This window comes from Zosterops lateralis (assembly GCF_965231275.1).
Source record: "Zosterops lateralis genome assembly, chromosome: 2".
In the NCBI taxonomy this organism is placed as follows: Eukaryota; Metazoa; Chordata; class Aves; order Passeriformes; family Zosteropidae; genus Zosterops; species Zosterops lateralis.
In genome coordinates this window covers 106,605,858-106,628,171 of record NC_139763.1, presented here as the reverse complement: position 1 = coordinate 106,628,171, position 22,314 = coordinate 106,605,858, and the positions used below count along the sequence as shown (strand labels likewise).

The 22,314-nt window shown below is 40.0% G+C and overlaps 1 protein-coding gene across 8 annotated transcripts in view; it reads left to right on the top strand.

The window, feature by feature from the left end:
- Positions 1–20,759, top strand: part of POU2F1 (POU class 2 homeobox 1) — a gene marked incomplete at its 5' end in the record, with an annotated part of 102,208 nt that extends 81,449 nt beyond the window's left edge. For all 8 annotated transcript variants that reach the window (XM_083855379.1, XM_083855383.1, XM_083855382.1 and 5 more), the window contains 9 exons: positions 5,185–5,279; positions 7,568–7,741; positions 11,449–11,590; positions 13,700–13,845; positions 14,336–14,515; positions 17,327–17,432; positions 17,821–18,166; positions 18,946–19,034; positions 20,221–20,759. In XM_083855379.1, the coding sequence (XP_083711505.1) occupies positions 5,185–5,279; positions 7,568–7,741; positions 11,449–11,590; positions 13,700–13,845; positions 14,336–14,515; positions 17,327–17,432; positions 17,821–18,166; positions 18,946–19,034; positions 20,221–20,531 (1,589 nt within the window). In that variant the 3' untranslated portion in view covers positions 20,532–20,759. The remainder of the gene's footprint in view (positions 1–5,184; positions 5,280–7,567; positions 7,742–11,448; positions 11,591–13,699; positions 13,846–14,335; positions 14,516–17,326; positions 17,433–17,820; positions 18,167–18,945; positions 19,035–20,220) is intronic.
- Positions 20,760–22,314: the final 1,555 nt, after the last annotated feature.

The following is a 22,314-nucleotide window of genomic DNA, read 5'->3' as shown; positions in this document are numbered from 1 at the left end:
TCAAATTTGTGTGTAGATAATGTATTCTGGAAGAAATTTCTTGCTTTACAGACTACGCTATGTATTTTGTGTATGCCATGTAGTCATGTAAATGAGAAACACTGGTTTTGAATGAGAAGAATTTTGAGGGAAATAAGTGAAGAATAGTGGATCTAAACAAGATTGTAGAAGACATAAACATTTGGTGAAGAAAAATGTTTTGCTTGAAGAAGCAAAGGGGTACAGAGAAATGCAGCCATCAGCAATTGTATTTAGGTTCTTGAAGGGGTTGAACATCATGAGCTGAGATCCAACTCTTGAAAAAAAATTTAGGAAATTCAATACCTGAAATACTAATCAGTAATCAGGATGTTATTCTACTATCTTTCTTCAACGCACACATTGTAGCTCCCAGCAGCAGATAGAAAATTTTCTCCATAAATCCACTGCCATATGTCTAATGTAGTCACCTTCATTTTTTACATGATTTCTGTCTATTTTGGGTCTTATAGGAAATAAATTTTAAAGTTCCCACTTTTCATGGCTGGTAATTGATAACATAACTGAAAGAATTGTCTCAAGCCTCAGCAGATATGCAGAAGATTGAATGGAAATAGAAATTTGGAACGTTTTCTTATTCAGCACAACTGTTGTTCATATTATTGTTGAAGTCACCAGCAGGAATGTAGCACCTTGTAATGTCTTTATAACTCTTGTATCTGTTCTTGTATCTAATAGAGCTGTCTCTAAAATAATCAATTTAACATCCCTTACTACAATTAGAGCTGCTCCTTAAAAATATTACCCTCATCAGGTGACTGTTCACCTTTTTACTTGTGAGATATTGCTAATACAAATTGTATCAGTAAGAATCTGAGTGGAGGGGGAAATGGTGCTGCATTTAATATAAATTAATCTTGCAAAGAGGAGTTGTTAAGATCTAAGCAAAGACTGTATCACAATGACATTTAGAAATAGTACTTACAAAGAAAATATCCAGAAGAGCAAATGTGGAGGATAAGCTACTAATTAGCTGTAAACATTGAAACTGGGTCTACCTAGTCTCAAGTTAATGCTATTTATTATTAAAGACTATCTTTATGATTTTTTTAAATTTTTTTTTTTTTTAAGTTGCCTGGGCCAGATCCAGTCCTGTTTTCTTCTTTCATACATGTCATGCAGACTTTGAGACCTCACTCATGTGGAAGTCATAATGGCTTTGTCTTGCAAGCTAACTTCCAGTGAGAGGATGAACAGCTTTGGCAGAGATAAAGCAGTCAAGTTCTTACATGAAAAAAATCATTCTTTTGGGAGATCAGTTTGGGATGAATTATGTATTATGCTTCTGGGCCAACTTTTTTAAAATTATGCTGAAAAAGTCTGTGCTTGAATGTTTGTTTTATCTTTTGTTTAATTTTAGATAGAACTGAACCCTGGATCAGCCCTAGGGGACTCTTGGCTGGCAGGAAGAGTTTTTTGGCTTGGAGCATTATTCATGCTACTCTTAGACATTACAGGAAAAATCCTAAATGATGGTAGATATATTTACTATAACTATTAAAAAATAATTAAAGGCCTCTAAATGATCATACTTCTGCATAGATCTGCCTCCATGCAATCATTATTTTAGAGTGCCACATGGGTTATTTGTGTGCCATATTTAATGCAATAATACCACTGGGCTCTTAAAACCCAGAGCAGAGGGTTAGGAGTACGACCTCTGTAAAGTATACAAGTACAATAGCAGCTTTTATAGGTTCAAAAAAATCCTGTGGGTTGGAAGGGACCTCTAGAGACCAGGTAAAATTGTTAAAGTAGGTCCAATTACAGCAGCTATTCAGCACCTCAGCCAGTTGAATTGAGCATGTCCAAGAATGGAGTTTCTGCAACATTTTCAAGTACGTGCCCCAAGAGTTGACTGCTGTCATGTTAAAAAAAGAAAGAAAAAAAAAAAAAGAAAAAAAAAGAAAAAAAAAGTTTTCCTATATGTAGTTGGAGTCTTCCATGTTCCAACATCCATTGCATCTCATTACAGTGTACCCTTGAGCAGAGTCCATTTCTGTCTCTGAAGAAAGCAGTACGATCTCACCTTAGTCTTCTCATTGGGCTGGAAAAACCAGCTCACTTACCTGTTCCAGGCTGTTAGCCACCCTGGTGGGCCTTGGATGCACAAAATCTAGGATGGCCCTGTGCCTTGTACTGGGAAACCCAAGGCTGACCACAGGACTCCAGCTGTGGTGTCACAGGTGCCAAATGAAGGGGGAGAAGCACAACCCTTGACCTGCTGGCTGCACTCCTGTGAGTACAGCCCAGGATGTGGTTGGCTGTTTTGAAAGGGCACACTGCCAGTTCGTGTTCATCAGGTTCATGTCCTCCAGGACTCCTAGAACCTTTTCTTGTGGGACAGCATTCCACCCAGCCAGTGCCCACCCTGTATTGCTGCACAGGGTTATTTCAGCTCCTTCACACAACATTGTATTTTCCTGCATCAATCTTCATGAGGTTTCATTTGTCCAGCTAGTCTACACCCTGGCTTCTGGCCTGTTGACCACTTCCCCGTCTTTGGCATTGTCTACAGACCTGCTGAGACTGTATTTTGTCCCATCAGCCTTCTTGGTAATAAAGATGTTAAACGGTTCTGGTGCCAGTGTGAGTCTCTAAGGAAACAGCAGTGTTTGAAATGCCAGGATCTCAGCAGGTGCCTAAAAGATGTGGGTTTACTTAGAAAAGGCAGTGCTATGCACTCTGTAAATTAAGTCACTGAAGTTATTTTGGACCTCAGTGATTTCTTCCCAGAAAAATAATGAAGGAGAAGCTTGGACTGGTTCAAGTCATGTCGTAAAAGAGCACAATTGCAGCTGCCCACCCGTGAGAGCCAAGGAATGCCCAAAATGTGTGCATGGCAACTGCCTGAAAAGGCTGTGATCAGGGGGAGAGACACATTGCCAAAACAGCCCAGCTGCTTTCCCCATCTCTTGATCATTGCTTCAGTCAGCTGCAGGTTGAACCGACTTGTTCTGTCTCCAGCTCCTGCCTGTGACACCTTGTGTCAGTGCCTCTTACACAGGATAAAATGATGTAAATACAGAGTAGATTAAATGTGTTCAGGTTATTTTATACTGATAATTCCATGATAATAACGTCAGACCCTGTGAGTGAGAATAAAATTAGGAAGAGTGTAGTCATCTTGTGCTCTTTAGCAAAATCGTTAATGCCAGAAAAACATCCTCTGGGATTTTTCTGGGGACAAAAAGTCACAAAAGGCCAGTCCTAATTACTCTGATTGCAGTCATAAGACAAATCAGTAACTTGTAATCGATGTTGTTACCAGTGGACTAGAACTCAATGTCGTCACTGTCAGCTGCCTGGGTTTTGTTTCATTGTTGGTCAGCCACTCTGTAGTGACACTGTGATGGGTTTGCCCCTTTCTCTTTCAAGTTGTCAGTTTAAAATTCACTATCAGTGAACCAAGGTCAAAAACTCTGCACTTAGAGGTGATTGTTTACTAATTAATATTTAGATTTGGGCAGCTAAAATCATCTTTCAAGTGAACAAATATTTGCATTGTAAAAAGCAATGTGTAGCTGTAGTAGGTGGCTGTCTTGGAAGTTCCTTTAACAGCTCTGTTCCCTCAAAGTGGCTTTTCAAAAGCACAGCTGGAACACATTGATTATGTGATGCAAAGCAAATTTACATTGTTGTCTGTGCTATGCTATTATGTTACATAAGCAACTGGCTTATTCTGTAGGTCCTAAGCATCCTGATACCAACACATTCTGTTTAAAATACATGTTCAGCTCTTTGTTAAACAAAAACCAAGTATCACTGTCAGATGATAGTTCTGCTGTGCTTGTGTCTCCCTTACTGAGGATACATTTTCTCCTTCTTAACCATGGTAATCCCTCTTTCCATGTCTCTTATGGCCTTAACCTCGAATAAAACATCCAGTTCCTCACTCAGTATTTATCAAGCCCTAAATTCTGTTTCCCTTGCCTTTGTTCTGCTAAGAGGTAGATCAGGCAGCTGATGGTGTTGAATTTAAGTGGTACATAGTCTGATGGTGGCATAGCAGTCCATCCATCTGTCCTTCCCCCCTGGTTTTAGGGACTAGCTATATTGAAGTGTAAATTTAATTAGTCGGGTTCTTAAAATTATTATAGTGGAAATTGATAGTTGTAGCCAGGAGATACCTAAAAATAACGGTTAATATTTTTCCACAGTAAAATCAAGGGATTTGACTAACTGTAAGTATATTTTTGTCAAGATTCTGTCCCTTAAAAATAGATACATTTTTGCATTAGAAATGCAAAAAAAAAAAAAAAAAAGCTTTTCATTAAAATATTTAGATGTAGGCATGTATCTCAATTTTCTCAGAGATTGAATAAACTATACAAATAGTGGACTGTAAGGGAATTTATTTGTAGATTGCAGCATATTATATATATTGATTCTATCAGTTGCAACTGTTTTTTGATGTCACCTTTTCATAGTAGCAGGGTTTTCCTATATTCAGTGTAGTGTTGATTCTGTTAAAATTGAGCAGTGTTCGGTATCTTACCTAAACTTTAATTCCAATTACTTCTCCAAAAGATTCCTACTTTATTTGACCCAGGGAGGGAGTTATCTAGGCTTGTTATGTCTTATGGTGTGGTCTGCTTAAGTCTGCCAGAAAGCTTCCATCTCATTAGGCAGCTGGCATAGGCTGGTTTGGAGGGGAAGGAAGGTGATCAAGAAGCCAGATTTGTAGGTTTGATTAGTATTCAGTTGTTGAATTTGATCCCATTAGTGGTCAGTATTTTTTTATTGCTCTGCAATTCTTGGTCAGCTCTTGGTTACCAGGAGTATCCAAACTCTGCATGCTGAAAAGGGCAGTAAATAATTCCTGCACACAGAAGTGGGATGAGCTAGATCATTACCAATTCTTTCCGCAGAGGAGACTTACACATTTCTCCCTCTTACCTTTACATCACCACTTACACTTCAGGGAAATGCAAGAGGATTTTGGGCTGAAAACTCCCAAGTCTGAACATACCTGTGCGAGGATGAAATGAAAGCTCACAGCTCTTTTTTTTTTTTTTTTTTTTTTTTTTTTTTTTTTTTTTTTTTTTTTAAACTTCCCATCATTTGGCAAGAGCCTTGTTTTACCTCATTTCATGTTCTAGTGGTTTTGAACGACAAACCAAACACACACTTTTCTCTCTCCAGGTCTCCTGCAAGCGCAGAATCTCTTAACGCAACTACCTCAGCAAAGCCAAGCCAACCTCCTGCAGTCTCAGCCAAGCATCACCCTTGCCTCGCAGGTCAGGCTTTTTCCTACACTTCATGCCTTGCTTTGAGGGGATTTAAACTATGGCAAGTGAATGGACCCTTTGTATTAGTTACCTGAACAGATGTTGTAGCTATAATAGTGAATTTGTCTTTCTACATAGTTCAGGTTTGTAGCTCCCACCCCAATGTGCCTCTTTCCAGGCCTTAACGTTCTAAAGTGGGTTTTTAGCTGGAAATTTTCATGATTGATACCTTGAGTTAATGGCACTAAAGCATCATTTGATTTCCTATAAGGTTTTCTTGGAAATTCAGAGGAGTGAAGGTGTGAGCTCCCTCAAAAGCTCCAAAAGGGGATTACTGACAAGTCTCTTTCTGAAGATTGCAGTGGTAATCTATCTTTTTTTTAGTGTAGTTGTTTTGCAATCACTGCTAAGTCATTGCCAGTCTTAACAGTTATCATCTGTGAAACTGAAGAGGTTGTTAGAAATGAAATATTTGAATATTCTGATAGATGTATATTAAAATATTAGAGTTCTGTGATTAAGTTTTCAGACTATAAGAAAAGCAATTTTAAGGTTGCATGTGCCTGTAAATCTAGTTGTGCTTGGCTCTGGGTTTTACTGTGCAGTTTAGTTCCATGGCTGCATGCTGTTTCTCAAATACCATGTAATATCACACAGTATCTTCCTGCCACCTCGGTTACATGTAAGAATTTTCTAGTCTGCAATAAGGTGCCTGAGTCTATCAGAGTCTTAGAAAACTACATTTTCTGTTATACCACCTCTAGTATTTTTCATGCACCATGTGGAAAATGGAATTTGTCCCACCTCTAGTTCATACCTCAGCTAGCAGCATGATTCCTCACTAAAGATTATTCCTGGACTTAAAAAATATATATATTAAAACTACTAAGAAAGAATAAATTATGTAAAGTGGGTAAAATCAGTGAAGACATATTGCAGTAATTACCCACTATGATTAATGTAAATTTAAAAATATTAAAACCTGTAAGTGTGACACATGTATCTGCAATCCTAGAAAGATCATATGTGATTACATTATTTCTCAAGAAATGTAATTATAGATCTTGACCTCTCCCTACCATCTGCAGTCCACTGCAAAACACTGCATTAACCCAGGAGGAGAACAACAAGGAGTTATGTAAAGACTGAGCTATATGTAGGCCATTTCTTTTAGAAGAGCCTTTTCTGAACCTTTGCATACACTTTGCATAATACTCTAGGGCTGCCTGGACATCAGGCTGTTCTTATTTGCCCTGAAGGAGTCCAGAGTTTCAGAACTAGGCATAGGACACAGTGGCATGGAATCACCTGAAGAGCCACAGCTAAACTGACTAGAATTTTAACTGAAGTAAATGATTTGTCTCTGCATCTCAGCATGTAAGGAGGTAGAGCTATGCACTCAAAACATAGTGTTTTTCCAGTGTTCTTGTTGCACATAAAGCCTGAACTGTGCAATACCAGATCTAAATATATTTTATTCATGAGCATTTTCATGAGCACTATGAACATTTTCCAAGATGCTAATTTTTTTCAGATATTTAATGTAATTGCATTACAAAATACTTTAGTGTGCCAGTGTTCAGGAATAGTGAACCTTCCATGGAGTTCCTAGAAAATGAACCTTTATACAGAAGAAAAGTGTGACCTAAAATGAATCACTTTTTGCAGATTGCCTTTGCTTAATTTCTTGTATCACCAGTATGTTAATTTTATTGTTGCAACTATTGTTGGAAGGGTTAGAGGTAAATCTAGAGGTAAATCTAGTTTTTTCTTCCTGAAGACCTGAGTCAGATACAAGAGATGGCATTGGAGGAAACTTGCCCTGTTTGTTGCATCTATATGTGCTCACTCTTCCATGATTAAATAGAAAATGTGAATCTTTTGGGCTGATGACAATCTGCCACCTCACAAGACCATTAGATTCAATTTTAAATTTTTTAAAAGGGATGAATGCCAAGGTGTCTATAAGTGATAGGATCATATGAAGTTGAGTGCGTTGAGCCTTTGTTTGCAGCTTCTGCAGCAAGTGGAAGCTGTTGGTTACCTTTGAACATCTCTTACTTTCTTTGACTGGTTATGACAGAACCTTTAAAAGCCTGTCATACTATTGTAGTTTTTGGGATTGAGTTTGCTTATTCTGGAGAGGAATATTAATAAATTGGAGGAATTTCCAGATTGCAGGAAATGTCCAGTTCACTGCCCTGTCTCACAAGAACATCACATACCGTTTAGGAATTTAATTTCTGTTGATTGTCCTCTTAAGTCTGATCTTCATCTTTCCCTTGCTGTCTCAATAGCCAGCAACCCCAACACGCACAATAGCAGCGACCCCCATTCAGCCACTTCCACAGAGCCAGTCAACACCAAAGCGAATCGACACTCCCAGCTTGGAGGAGCCCAGTGACCTTGAGGAGCTTGAGCAGTTTGCCAAGACTTTCAAACAAAGACGGATCAAACTTGGATTCACTCAGGTGAGACTGCGTACCTTAGTGCCTGCCAGTGTGGAACCTGAGGTCTCATCTTTCAAGTCTGGGGGGAGACTACAATTCCATCATTTCCTAGGAGAAGCTGCTTAAATAGGGTTATGCTCTGGCCTTTATGTGGGGGATTTCTAAGAAATAACAGAAAAAGCCATACATCCATCTTACTTCCCTGTTGGTTTTAAAGCATAGCCATTTTCCCAGCAGGGGAAAACGTGCATTTACCAGCTCCAGATGTCATTGCATGTGCACTATTCATTCTATGGGATGTGACATGAATGGGACAAAGCACTTTAAAGCTGCCTTCAGAAGTACAAAGTTCCAAAAATCATACAGTACAATTAACTGCTCTGTGTGTTTAAAAAGTGTATCACATCTGTGCAGTTGCTTTGGATGTCAAAGGGTTTTTATCTCTCAAGCGTATTTTCCTATTAAACATCAATGATTTCTGTATTTAATGCTTTTGCTAAGGTTCCTAAACAAAACCTGAAAGGACTGTCACCTTTGAAGTTTTTTCCTTACAAGGGTGAACTGGAGTTGTGGTTTGTTTTGGTTTGTTTAAAAGCTCAGAAATACCTGTAGAGCAGAAGAAAAGTAATCTTGAACATACTGAAGGTGGTTGAATGAAGACCACAATTAAAAGTACAAAGTGCATTTATATGTTCCATTATTCTGTTGAAAGGAAGTTGGTTCCAAAAGTCCTTTCTTATTAATATCAAAATTATTTTTTTCTCCCTGCAAAAATTAAAGTATCTCCCCAGGTAAACAATTAGTTTTGGCAGGAGTCTGTGGTTAAGCTTAAGCATGTTTTTACTAGAAGAAAGAGCATGCAAAAATCAAAGTATTTAGAAGTCTGAGCTCAGAGCAGTCAGTCCCACATATGTGATGGAATAGAATATGTAAATCTAATCTAGCTGAAAGTATGTGCTGAAGTCAGATTTATTTTTCTAGCAAAGTCCTAAATTGAAAAATCAAAGTTCATAATGAAAGTTCCTGGCAGCATCTTAATTGTAACTCAAGAACAGAATGTTTTTAGTCAAATGAAGTGCATTTTGCTGGCATGTGTGCCTCCTTCCCTCCCTTCTTTCCACTAGAGGGAGGCACAGAAATACAAGTGATGGACACACACAAAAGCTCGAATAGAGCAGCACAGAATAGGGTAAAATACAATAGCTTTCCTATAGCCTGACAGAGGAGGTTCGTGTAGATCTCTCATTATTGTGTTTAATCTGCCCCGCTGTGAGATGATTATAAAGGCTCAACTAGACTTTTTAAGTTATGTGTTAACCTTTCTTTATTGACCCTGTTATGAATTTTCATGGTGAGGAAAAATGAACACAACTGCTCAGGCTTACATTTCAGTATTTGCTTTTCAGATTAAAAAAGAGAATCTTGAGAATGTGATAAAATTACATTTGGTCATTCCTATCCTACTCTGAGTTTGTATGTGTGTAATTAGGCTGTTCTAATAACTTCACCCTAATTGCATAATTGGATGATAATTAGAGACCCTGATTACTTTGGTTTCCTATAGTTGGATAAATAGACTGTCTTTCAGGGGATAAAAGAAATTTATTTCCAGCAGTACTGTAAGCTTTTTCAGACTCACACCACCCCTGCCTTTCAAAAATAATTGTAAGATTTAGTTTGCATTGCAAACTAATCACTTACTACATTCTGTTGTGTGAACAATAAAACAGGTTTTGAATTTCAGCAGTTCTGCCTCTTCTCCCACCCTGAAATGTGGGTGATGCATTTAAATCCCTTTGTTTATTTTCCTTAAAAATACCTTCATGTTTGAAATACAGGGACATAATGAGCAAACTGCACCTTAGCATCATTGCAGGCCTGGGAATAATTGCTCAGTACAGATTCAGGCAACGTGAATGAACATTTTAGACAACGTTATTTTTATTCTGTGAAAGGTATTGCCTCTGCTAGACCATCTGAGCTTCTTAACAGACCAGTACACACAACAATGATGTACTTTATAATCAGTTTCAGTTCATTACCAGAGCTTCAGTCAACGTACAGAGCAGATTAGATGTGTGTACAGTGCCTTTATACTCTGTTCCATCCTATTCGTGGGGCATCCCAATTTATAAAATTCTCATCCCAATATGTAAATTCCTTTGCCTACAGCTGAAATGCTGCCACCTTTTGGCATTGTCAAAGAAATGGTTAACTATTCATTTTAAATCAGATGGCGAATGTTTGTAAGAGCAACATAAATCCAGAATTAAATTTAGTTGGGAGACTGGAGCAAATTTCATAACTCTTTCCTGCAAAGACATAAATCAACTTATCTCTAAAATGGTTTACATAGCCAGGTTTTCTTCTTCATAAGCCCAGAAAAGCATCCACGTTACTCCTCTTGGAATGATTTATGAGTTTTAAAATGCACAGAATCCTGGCATATGAGTAGAAGCATAAATGTGAGTTCCCACATGTTTCCTCTGATTGAAGGGCACACAAACCAATTGTTCTGGTCCTCCTCTAGAAAGGAAATTGTTTTCTTTGCTCAACCTGCACAATTTACTAAGCTTCCTGAAGGTTGTTTTCTTCCTGGCTTGTGTGTGGCCACTCTGCATGCTGTCAGTGTACTCATACCCAGCTGTGGGTTTGGAGCTGACTCAGAGAAAAGCGAGCTTTATGCCCAATCCAACTAACCCATTTGCAATTAAACTCCACTAACTGTGCTCCAGCTTTTCAGCCTCTTCTTCCAGACTTCTCATACTTTGCTTTGTGCTGAAAAAAAATAAAAATCTAAATAAAGCTACTTTAGACCAAATAGTATACTTGACAAGTGCCTTTTTTTTTCCAAAGGGCAGGACCTTCCAGCTTTAAAACAAAGCATGAAGATATTATGGTGTTTTTAGTGGCCACAATCAAGAATGGATTGGTTATTTTTTTTTTAAACACCACTTTGCAAGTGTTTACTGCATAGCTATATAATTTATACATAAGTATTAGGATAAGCAGAATGTCTGCTAGCAGAATAGCTAGCTAAAACTGAGTTTAAAAAGCAATAACAGATGTAAAGAGGTGATCATCTGCCTGTAAATCTCCTGGATAGCTTTCTGGCAGATGGGTAATGATAGTCAAGACTGCAGTTAATCATTATTTGAAATGGTTCAACTTCTTGTCTGCTTTGAAATTTGTATCTATTGGGGAGAAATTTGGTTTGAACCTCAGAAGATACTAACAGTTCACATAAGAATATTTCTGCATCCATTTAAATGTGATATATGTTTGCAGACATCTTTTCTAGAGTATTATCTACAAATTTGAGAATGTGAATTCATTGCATTTCTGCTTATTTGAACTTTCCTTCTTTGGTGTGAAATATGCAGAAAAATTTAAATCTGCTCCTAAAGAGAGCTTGGCCTTAACTTATTTTAAAGAAATAAGAAAAAAATTATGAGTTAATATTCAGTGGAATGTGCTGCTCAGTGATAATGCTAAGAAGACAAAGCATCAGGGATTTCCTGGAAAGAGTTACACGGTTAAACTGACTGAAGTTTGACATTTCTTTATGATTATTGCTTTAGCATGAATCTTGGTAGCGCTGAGAAAGCCTCTGTGAAACTGAAATCCCACGCAGCAGTGGAGTCACTGAGAACACCAGAATGCGACAGGATTCCTTGCTTTGGAAGTGCCTATGTCAGTGAATCCCTTTTTTCTCTTTCTTTGTCCAGGGTGATGTTGGGCTCGCTATGGGCAAACTCTATGGAAATGACTTCAGCCAAACTACCATCTCTCGCTTTGAAGCCTTGAACCTCAGCTTTAAGAACATGTGCAAGTTAAAGCCACTTCTGGAAAAGTGGCTCAATGATGCAGGTGAATGAGTCTGTGTATTTCTTCACCAGCCTACCAAAATCAATAGGATTCTGAAAAGTTGCTTCGTTTGTGCCCTTATGGTTTTATGAAGCCACCAGCCTTTGTAGCTGCCCATGGGACAAATGAGGGTGTAGAAATAAGGGTCCACACTTCCCTTTCCATGTGCCTCTACGCATCCAAAGTAGTTCTAGTATGAACTTTCAGAAATGTGTTCCCTAGACAGCTGAACAATTGCATGGGGTGAGGTACAATATGTGTCATGGTTTTCCTCCTTCATGTATGTTAATGCATATAACTTCTAATCCTCTTCTAGCTTTCTTTTTCAGATGTATAGTAGAGAGAGGTTTGCATGATTTGTTGTTTCAGTGGGCAGAGCTTATTGCATCCATCTCCTTCCATACCCCTGTGTGCATTCCTTTTATCTCTCTCCAAGGGTTCAGATAAACAATCTTTTTCCCTGTAGGAAGAGTTTTTTGTGGGTTAGGTTTTGCTTTTTCTCTCCCATATTAATTCTTTTGCTGGGATACAATTATTCACTGTGCCAGTGTTGGTAGTGTTTGCTTTTTTTCAATCTCCCACCAGCAAAAGGAGCTTGTGCGGTGGTGCTAGGTGTTAGGATAGAAAGTGTTTGAGAGTGCTGTCAGCCAGTTTTTTCTTCCAAGTATGCAGTTGTACATAGTATAAAACTGATGGATATGTTAAACAGATGGCAGGGATGATGTGTGCCTTTCTATTTTTACCAAAATGGAGAGAGCTTTATGCTGGCGCCTGCAGCTTTCTCTGAAATTTTGAAAGTAATTTCATGCGGTGTTGAAAATTTGTCCTGCTTTGAGGAAAGGAAGTGTCATTCTGTTGTGCTGACAGGGGTTATCATTAGGTGCTCTAGGTCTGTGATAGAAAACATAAATACCTCCACACTGAGTGCTCAAGTCCACAGGACAGCAGTCCCCAAACCCTCCAGCAACACTGGATGGATCCAGTGCTGCAAGGAATGTCATAGGGGTTTTTTCCTTATAGCCTGAAGAAATACTTGCCTCTGTAAAGTTAAGTAAAGGACTGTGAACAGTGTCAAGGCTCTTCACATCCTGCAAGTGGGGAACCATTGTGTTTGGCTCTGGCTCAGTTTCATGAAAATCTTTGGAAGAAAGATTCAGGCAACTTTAGAGGCTGCTGTTTTACTTTCGGGTAAAAGTAGGCAGGAGAAGCATACCAGTGATTCCAGAATTTATGAGTTCCATGGAACTCAGCTGGTTCTCAGTGGAGGTTTCAGGCTGAGGAAAGGGTTTCCACATGTTTATAGGTGCCATTTTCTATTAAAAAAAAAACCTAGAAAATACTTGCCCCTTTGAGTCTATCAGAATAATGGTGGGCATTGCGAACTTTGACACCCAGAAACCCCAGTGCAATGAAGGAACTCCAGCCAGTTAATAATTTTGTTTAAATTCCTTGCTGAAACTTGCCTTTTGGTTAGATTGTTCTTCCTGCTGCAGAGTGGGGTGAAATGTTCTCTCTTTGCTCCTCTGTGAAGGCAGAAAGACAGGATTAGGGGTTAAGAGCCTGGTGAAGTTAAGGAGGGAGAGCTGCTTGCCGTGTAGAGTGGTTGGTAGCACTGAGTATCTGCTAAGATGTCCTGAGAGAAGAGACTGAACATGTGAAGCCGGTTATGAACTTCTCTTCCTTGAGTGTTTTGTAGAGTGGGTAAAAGAAATTTCAGGCTGCTCAGATTTTTTCATAACTGCCTGTGACTTTCAGCTATGGCTCGTGGATATTAAGTACTCCTTTTTCCTTTAAACTGGGGCTTGCAGTGAGTGAGTGGGAAGCAGAGTGAGTGAGATATGGGAGACAAACTCTGCATAGGTATTATAAAAGGGATACTGTGGTAGCATACAGGAGCAGAGGGCAGCCTCTGGCCTTACTTGTAGCTTTTTAGTTTCAGGTATATGTTGTAATTTGTAAATACAGTGATTAATGCATGTGATCTTCATAAACCTCTATGTATTTGGAATAGAGTAGGACTTAACATACCTTGCACAGGTGGAGAACACTTGCATTAGACTGCACTGCATTCAGATGAAATATCCTGATTTGTATTACTTTCTCCTTTTTCAGAAAACCTTTCATCTGATTCAACTCTCTCCAGCCCAAGTGCCCTGAATTCTCCAGGGCAAGGGATCGAAGGCTTGAACCGTAGGAGGAAGAAACGCACCAGCATAGAGACCAACATACGTGTGGCCTTAGAGAAGAGTTTCCTGGAGGTCAGTGGAGCACAGTGGTGCTGTGCTCAGCCTGTGAAGAAATGGAGAAACTTTACTTAACAATATGTGTCAGAGTGAACACGTTGCTGTGCTATTTAGGAAAGTGCTAGTACTAAACAAGGGGAATACAAAAGCCGTGCCAAGAAACATGCATCAACATCTGCTTCACTTTAAAAACAAAACACAAACCCCCTCAGAAAAAGTCACTGGTTCTTGCAGTTCACTGACTTTGTGATCTTGCATTCTAGGATACTCAGACATAGGTTTAAACACTAATCTTCATGGGAATGGATAAATGGGGCAATAGTCTAAGCACACATAATTTGAAGTTTTTAGCCGAAGGGCGGAAGCATCTACTGTGGTTTGTCTCTACTGGCCACATTCTGGATCTAAATCACCACTTCAGTTTCTGCCTACTGGAGAAGAAGCTATGATGCAAAACTCCAGGAGGTAATTTCAGAGCTTTTCAAATGCCATTTTCTTTTGTCAGAACCAAAAGCCTACCTCGGATGAGATCGCCATGATAGCTGACCAGCTAAACATGGAGAAGGAGGTGATCCGCGTTTGGTTCTGTAACCGGCGCCAGAAGGAGAAAAGGATCAACCCACCCAGCAGTGGTGGAACCAGCAGCTCGCCCATCAAAGCAATTTTCCCTTGTCCAACCTCACTGGTAAGAGTCAACAACTGTGTTGACAAAGATCACTGGTGGAGGTAGTTCTGCTGTGCTCACTGTGGAAGCTACACATGCTGCACCTTCTTTGTACAGCAGACTTGTTCTCACATATTTATATTTTACTGGCATTTTGAGTGTTCCACCTGGATAGTGTCTAAGAGGGATAATGCTTACAAATCAGGCACTAGTCAGGCCTCCAGTGAGGGTGTTTTATTCAGTCAGCTCATGAACAAGTATTCTGACTACCAAATTTGCACTTGGCATTATTGCTGTGAACTTACTTCAGGTAATACCTCCTGTTTATATCTGGACTTTCCTTCTTTTACCCCATTTTTTAAAAAATATAAAATAATAGTAATTTTTTTAAGTGCTTAATCCCTCTCCCCTCTTATTTTAGCAGCTCTGATCAGTAAATGGGCAGCAGTAAAATGTATCATGTACTGGAACAGGTTTCCCAGAGAAGCTGAGGAGTCTCCCTTGCTGGAGATACTCAAGAACCATCAGGACTCAATTCTGTGCCATGTGCTCTAGGACTGACCCTGCAGGGAGGTTGGACCAAAGGATCCACTGTAGTCTTTTCCAATCTTACCCATCCTTTGATTCTGTATCATTTGGAGACTTAGATCACACAAGTCCAATGATACCAGTGTTGTTAGTTCTAGTCAGAAATTATTTATATAAAAGAAAGACATGGAACAAAAGACCAGTTTAGCTAATACTCATGTAATTAATTTCCCACACTTGTATTTACCTCAGGTAAACACAAACTTCATGAAAATAAGAGTAACAAAACACATGCATCAAGGTTCCTTCAGCACCTTTGCTACCAATGTCCATGGAGGTCTGTTTTCATAAATAGAAACAGTAGCTATTAGATTTCATAGTAGCTATGCTAATAGGAATGTGGTGGAATTTATGTAGCCTGTAGCTGTCCTTTTGTAGTATTTATTCCACCCTCATCACTGTAGTAGCTAATATCTTCCAGTACTTCATTAAACCATTAATTTTGGTGACGTGTTATTCTCTCCCCTCATCCTTGGCTCAGGGTGTGTGCATGCAACCTTTTGTTTCAGGGGAAGGGCTGTGTTAAGTGTACCTAGTCTTTTTTATTATTGTTGTTGGTTTGGGTTTTTTTGGTTGGCTTTTTGGGGTTTTTTTTTGCAAAGCAAGGTTGCATGCCTTGCTACCAAAGCAGAATATAGTGAGATTTATGATAGTGTGTTTTAGTAACTGTGCAAGTTCCCTCAGACTGCAACTTAAAGAAGCTTTCCTACAGAAATTTTCCTGTTGCTGTAATCTGCCATTGTATGTAAGAAATTGAGGTGTTAACCACGGTCTCCCTTTCATCAGTGAAGTTTCACTAGTGTTTTCACTCATTCTAAGCTTCTCTTAAGACTCTGCTGCTGCACAAATGGATGTTCCAGCCCTGCTGCCCCCAGCCTTCACTGACTGTGTGCTTTGTTGATTCCTTGTGTCAGCTCTGCAGATTGTGTCCATAGGATACTTGGGCTTAGTTTAGTAGTTTGACTGCAAATTAGCCATGTGAGGAACAGTGATGAATTTTCAGTGTGGTTAGATAAGCAGTGTGGCTGCACGGTGGCGAGGGCTCTGCAGCAGGATTGGAGGGGAAGGCTCCTTTTGGGGGCAGCCTCCTTTTGCATTGGCTGAAGTCACTCACTGTAACCACGGGGGTGAGCTGTATTAATTCCAGGTCATTCTCTGCCCTGAAATAGGGAGTGTGACCTTGGCCTTAACTGCTTGCTGGACAGATGACAGATGCAGTGGCTGGGCTGCATTAGTGGGAGGGTGTGCTGTGTAGCCAGCTCCTCTTAATTTCATACACTGTTTGAGATGGGCAGAAAGCTTTCAGATCTGTCCCAGTTGCCCCAGTCTTGTTTAAAATGCGTGAAGCATTTGACTCCCTCTAAGAGGATGTGTAGCATGAGAGATATTTCTCTGATAATAGACTTAAGGTAAGAGAGTGGAAAGGAGGAATTTTTAGCCTATATCCTTGGCTATGTTCTCTTGAGCAATTCTAGAGGATTCATTTCTCTCATTGATGTATAACAGCCTTCAGATATTACTGTTGGACACCATTTCTTGTCCATAGAAAGTCCTTTCCTTATATTTCATTTTTCCTCATAAGCTAGTTTCTCCAGCCTTAAATCTTTAGTGTTTATCTGTAATGTCTCCAGTTTATTGTAGCTTTCTTGTAATAAGCCATTCACAATTGAAAACTCCATTTGTATGTTTTCAAATTCAGAGATTCTTCCTCTGGCACAAGGAAACTTATCAAAGTAAAGCTTATAGTTTGGTTGAATAAAAGTGAAATGTTATTCTGCTTCTCCATACAAACACGTTACCCTAAATACCTTTGTTAATGCTGGGACATTTACATAATTTTATCAGAGAAAGAGATTCAGAGCTGAAAAAACGTTTAAGCAAGAAAAATGAAAGTAGAAATAATATATTTTGTAGCTCTTTCTTATAAGAGTTTCTCCATTAAAACAAGGTGCTGTCTTTGTGGGGTGGCAGAGAGCAGGCCAACTTGCAGTCTTGAGACAATATGGATAGGGGTGTATCTCCTTTCAAATACTGAATTATTTGAAGTAAAGATATTGCTGGTAATTAGAGAAAGTGCTATGGTTGTTTCATTAAATGATAAAGTAACCAAATTACGAAAAAATTAGTTACTATGCAGCATTTCCCTGATAACTTCCTCAGGTGAGGGTGGAAAGAAATAAATCCAGGTCTAGTATGTAACTGTCTTTGAGCAGCTGAGCAGTTTTATTCATTTTTGACCTCCAGGTGGCAACCACGCCAAGCCTTGTGACTAGCAGTGCAGCTACAACCCTGACTGTCAACCCCGTGCTCCCTCTGGCCAGTCCTGCTGTCACCAGTCTGTCAGTCACAGGTAAGGGCTGATTTCTGCTGCCACCACATCAACCCCTACCCTTTGTCCGTTTTGAATTCTTAAAAGAGTCTTTCACTATTGGTCACTGGCATCCCAGGACATTCTTGTCATTGTTCCTTGTTGCTGCACTAGGAAGCTTCAGTTTTTGTCAGCACAGAGTTGATTTTTCCAGGTATAAAATCACAGATGGTGCTGAAACAAAATACACTGTACTTTCTTGCTGGCTTCTAGAGCTCCTCAGCCTCCCATTGGGAAGTGTCATTTCATTTTTCTTTTGAACTCTTGGTACTACAGAACTGTGTGTTTTTGTGCGGTTGAGATCAGGTGGGCAGGAGTTTCTCTTGTCTGTGTCTGTTTTGTACTGATCTGACCAGAACCCATTTTCCAGGCACAACAGAAACCACCTCCAACAACACGGCAACAGTGATTTCAACAGCACCTCCGGCTTCTTCAGCAGTGACATCACCCTCCCTGAGTCCTTCCCCTTCTGCCTCAGCCTCCACTTCAGAGGCATCCAGTGCCAGTGAGACCAGCACAACACAGACAACCTCCACTCCCTTGTCCTCCCCTCTCGGGACCAGCCAGGTGATGGTAACGGCATCAGGGTTGCAAACGGCGGCAGCGGCCGCCTTACAAGGAGCTGCACAGTTGCCTGCAAATGCAAGTCTTGCTGCCATGGCTGCTGCAGCAGGGCTAAACCCAGGCTTGATGGCATCCTCGCAGTTTGCAGCTGGGTAAGGATCCATTTTGCACACCCTTTTAGGTGAGGTGACAGAGGAGTGAAGGAGAATTCTTGGGATAAATTGCTTTTATGTGTCACTGTCATTTGTCTCAGGTTCTGAAGGTTTACTCATAGATGGCAATTGGCCATTCCCTTCACAGTACACAAATACTGTGTTCATTTTAAAGGTGAAAAAGCTGTGTTGCAGTGATGTTGTTGTTTGATAAATCATTCATCCCACTGCAGAGCTTGACTTAAAAACTGCAACTTACCACTGAATCATAGACTCTGTCCTAATAATTGTAAAATGGAGACATAGCCTAGACCCACTTCACACCTCTCTATTCATTTCTCCATCATGAGCAAGAAGTTCTCAAAGATGCAAGATGATTTATTGTTGAAGTTTTAGTTTTAGGAATGTGGCTCAGACAGATGTTTCTTTAATTCCTCTTGATTTACATGTTTCTTATCTGCATTTGGGAGAGGATGGTAGTTATCTAACAATTAACAGTTTTTCCAAAATACTTTACAAGAATATCTTACACTTGCAATCAATGCAAGTCATGTATTTACAGTGCTTGTACTTCTGGCATGTCATGAACCCCTCATGGAGTTAAAAGTAAAATAATCCAAAACCAGCCCTTAATCTCTGGTCTTTTCTTCCTCCTTGCCCTCCCCTCCCTTCCCCCTTTTTAAAAAAATATGATGGTGTACTTTTGAACAGTGACAACCTTTTCTTAAGAGTAACACTCTTTCTCTTTTCCACTTCTTCCATGATCTTGCTTGCTGCAGAGGTGCCTTACTCAGTCTCAATCCAGGGACATTAGGTGGTGCTCTCAGCCCGGCCCTGATGAGCAACAGTACACTGGCAACTATTCAAGGTCAGTAGTGTTCCTTTTAATGCATCTCTGTCACACAACTTCAGTTCATGTGCTCTGGTTTTGTCTGCCAGAGAACACAGACTCCTCAGCACTGGGCATAAATAGTGTAGGAGTAAAGGTTTTACAAAATTAGATGTGCAAATACATTTTGTGGATCATAGAGATACGAGCAGGTACAACTTAAATACGGAATCAGAACTGTGTATGATCTTACAGTGATTGAAAGGAGGCATTTAAGATACTGAATATAATCTGGAATTTATTTTGTTGTCCTTGTTTCATTGGCCTGTATCTCTAGCAGGTTAGAGATTTGCTTTTCATAGTTCTACAGTCTCCTTGAGCAGACTTGCACCATTCATTCTGAGGTCTCCTGGGAGGGCAGTTCTGATCAAGTCTTGATCCTGAATTCTTGTCTTCATATGTCTTTGAAAAGAACCTACAACAAACATCCTGCCTCCTAAGATCTTTAGGTAGAACTTGAAATACATAAATGCACATTTATTTGTTTTGGAAGTGGCACAAAGCCAGAAGTTACTACTGGCTTCAGCAAGAGTTGTTCTGAGTTCATAGTTTGCCACCTGTAAAAACTGGGTGGTACAAGTGTCTAAAGAGCTAGGTAACCTGTGTGTTCAAATATCCTCTAAACTAGCTGAACAAATCTTGTTTCTAGGTTGCAAGAAAGAACCATTTCATAAAGTGTCACAGATAAATTTAGGAGATCATAATCTAAGGCAGACTGAACGCTGTAGACCCCTGAGAGTAAGTTGTAACAGTGGTTGGTTATATGTCAACATTTAAAATGTTACGCTCAAGGTTACATGACCTTCTCCATCTTGTGATAGCTGTCATTTCACATGAACCCTCATCTCAACCCTTCCCAGTGCAAGTTGCCTGGATGTACAGGCAGGAAACAGACCAGTATTGTGCTAAATGAGCTGAAGAAAAGCACAGTGGAATTAGTTTAGCAGCAAATGAAAGACGCGTTTTAGTATCTGCAAGATCTTGTCTGGTGGTTGTTTTGAAAAAAAAATAAAAACCAGCCTATGATGAGAGAACTGCCCTCAGTGATTTAGAGAGCACACATATCAGAGAAAGGCAAATGCAGAGACCCTTGCTTTTAGGCACATTTTGCATTGTTGCTTACTGCTAATCTTACCTCCTCCCTGCTCGACTTTCCCTTTTTTAGCTCTTGCATCCGGTGGCTCTCTTCCAATAACATCACTGGATGCAACTGGAAACTTGGTGTTTGCCAATGCTGGAGGTACCCCTAACATCGTCACTGCCCCTCTGTTCCTGAACCCTCAGAACCTTTCTCTGCTCACCAGCAACCCAGTTAGCTTGGTCTCTGCAGCTGCAGCCTCCGCAGGGGCCTCTGGACCAGTCGCCAGCCTTCACGCCACCTCCACCTCAGCCGAGTCCATCCAGAACTCTCTCCTCACCGTGGCCTCTGCCAGCGGGGCCACGTCCACCACCACCACTGCCTCCAAGGCACAGTGAGCCGGGCTGGGCTGTGCTCCAGCTCCAGCAGCCTGGGTCACTGTGCGCTGGGATCGGCTGCCAGCCCGGGTGACGGACTGAACATGCCACGGGCATCCTCTCACCGTGTTGCTGGGGACAAGAGAGAGAGAGAGAGAAACAGAGAGAGAGAGAGAGAGAGAAGGAAAAATATTTAAAAAAACAAAAAAACACACAAAAAAAAGGAGAAAAAAACTAAAAAAAACACAACAGAAGCAAAACAGGAAGGATTTAAGCTGGGACAGACATTTGCCTAATTTTATAATAAACACTGTCTTTTCAGGATCGCTTCATGGATCGGAGAACTTTCTAACCAAAAATGTAAAAAAAAAATCAAAAAAAACCACAAAAAAACTAAAAACCACAAAAACACAAAAAAAGTGAAAGGACTACTTATCATTTCCAGCAGTCACAATGACAAGTTAAGGTGGGTTATCAGTTCAAACATAGGAAGGGGATTTCTTGGTTTTTTTGGTCTAAATATCTTTCTTTTTTAATTATCATTTTATAGGTCTGTTGTACAGGCCATTATGTCATACAAGGTGTTTATAATCGTATCAATCATGTTGGGGGTTCCTTTCTTAACTGGTACAATTTAGGCAGGCCTGTATTACTGGTGTATCTCTATTATTATTATTATTATGATTATTATTATTATTTTTATATATATAGTTTGGACGCGTTTGTCTTTTGCTCCTGGATTATTTTCAGCGAGCTCCCACACCATGGGGGGAGGGCGGGGGGGTGGAGAGGAAGAATGGAGCACAAATAGACTTTCTGTCCTAATCTTCTGGAAATGTTCTGAACAGTTTCCTCATCCTTGAATTTGTCTAATGCCTACTTGTAGGGGTCAGAAGAATTTATGTTCATCATTTGTGCAGGAAGCTCAGTGCAGCAGCAGAGATCATCACTGTGTGCAAACTTCCAGGCTGGTCTCTGCTTTTTAAGCAGAGGTAAGAATTAGCTCTAAACTGCCGTTCTCCTTCTCTCAAATATTTAGACAAAAACGGCCAAATTCTGCTCTTAGCTTCGTGTGCTTGGTTCTTTTTACTTCTGAGAGCGGGATGTGACCTCTGGACTGTGGATTGTGTGACAATACTGATGGCTCTTCTGTTCCAGTGATTTCCTTTTGCTGTGCAAGAGCACACAGAAATATTTAAAGGACATCCTGACCCAGGCTAATTGGCAGCATGTAAAGCAGCATTTGCAGTCCTAGATACCTTCTAGGTGAGTCGGTACCAGATTTCAGAAGGTCACGTTCTCCCCATTCATAGCAATATTCCTTTTCTGATGCTTCCAACACTATTTAGAAGAACTTCCTAGTAAAATAAAGCACTTCTGGCTGCAAAAACCAGCAGCCAGGACTATGGGAACAGAAGGTGCCATTGTTAATGCCAACACAACAGAGCCACTCTGGGGCTTTGCACACCCTGGGCTGATCTCATGTGGTCTCTGAGCTGTGGGGCTGAGGGTGGCACTCAGCATCCCCAGCTGGCCTACCACTGGAACTCACTTCTCGTTCTAAGGTTGATTCTGATCCCTGGGGCAAAGGATATTTTTGTGGATGAGGAAGGAGTAATGAACTGTACAGAAGTTAGATCTGTATATTCTTAAATATACAATCTAGTATCTGAACCAAAAAAAAAAAAGAAAAATGATTTTTAAAGAGAGAAGACTGGATCACTGCAATGCAGTTCACGTTGAACTTTCCATTCCTGATGGATTTAAAGGTTTCTGCCATGTGTCTAAAACTAAATTACTTTTA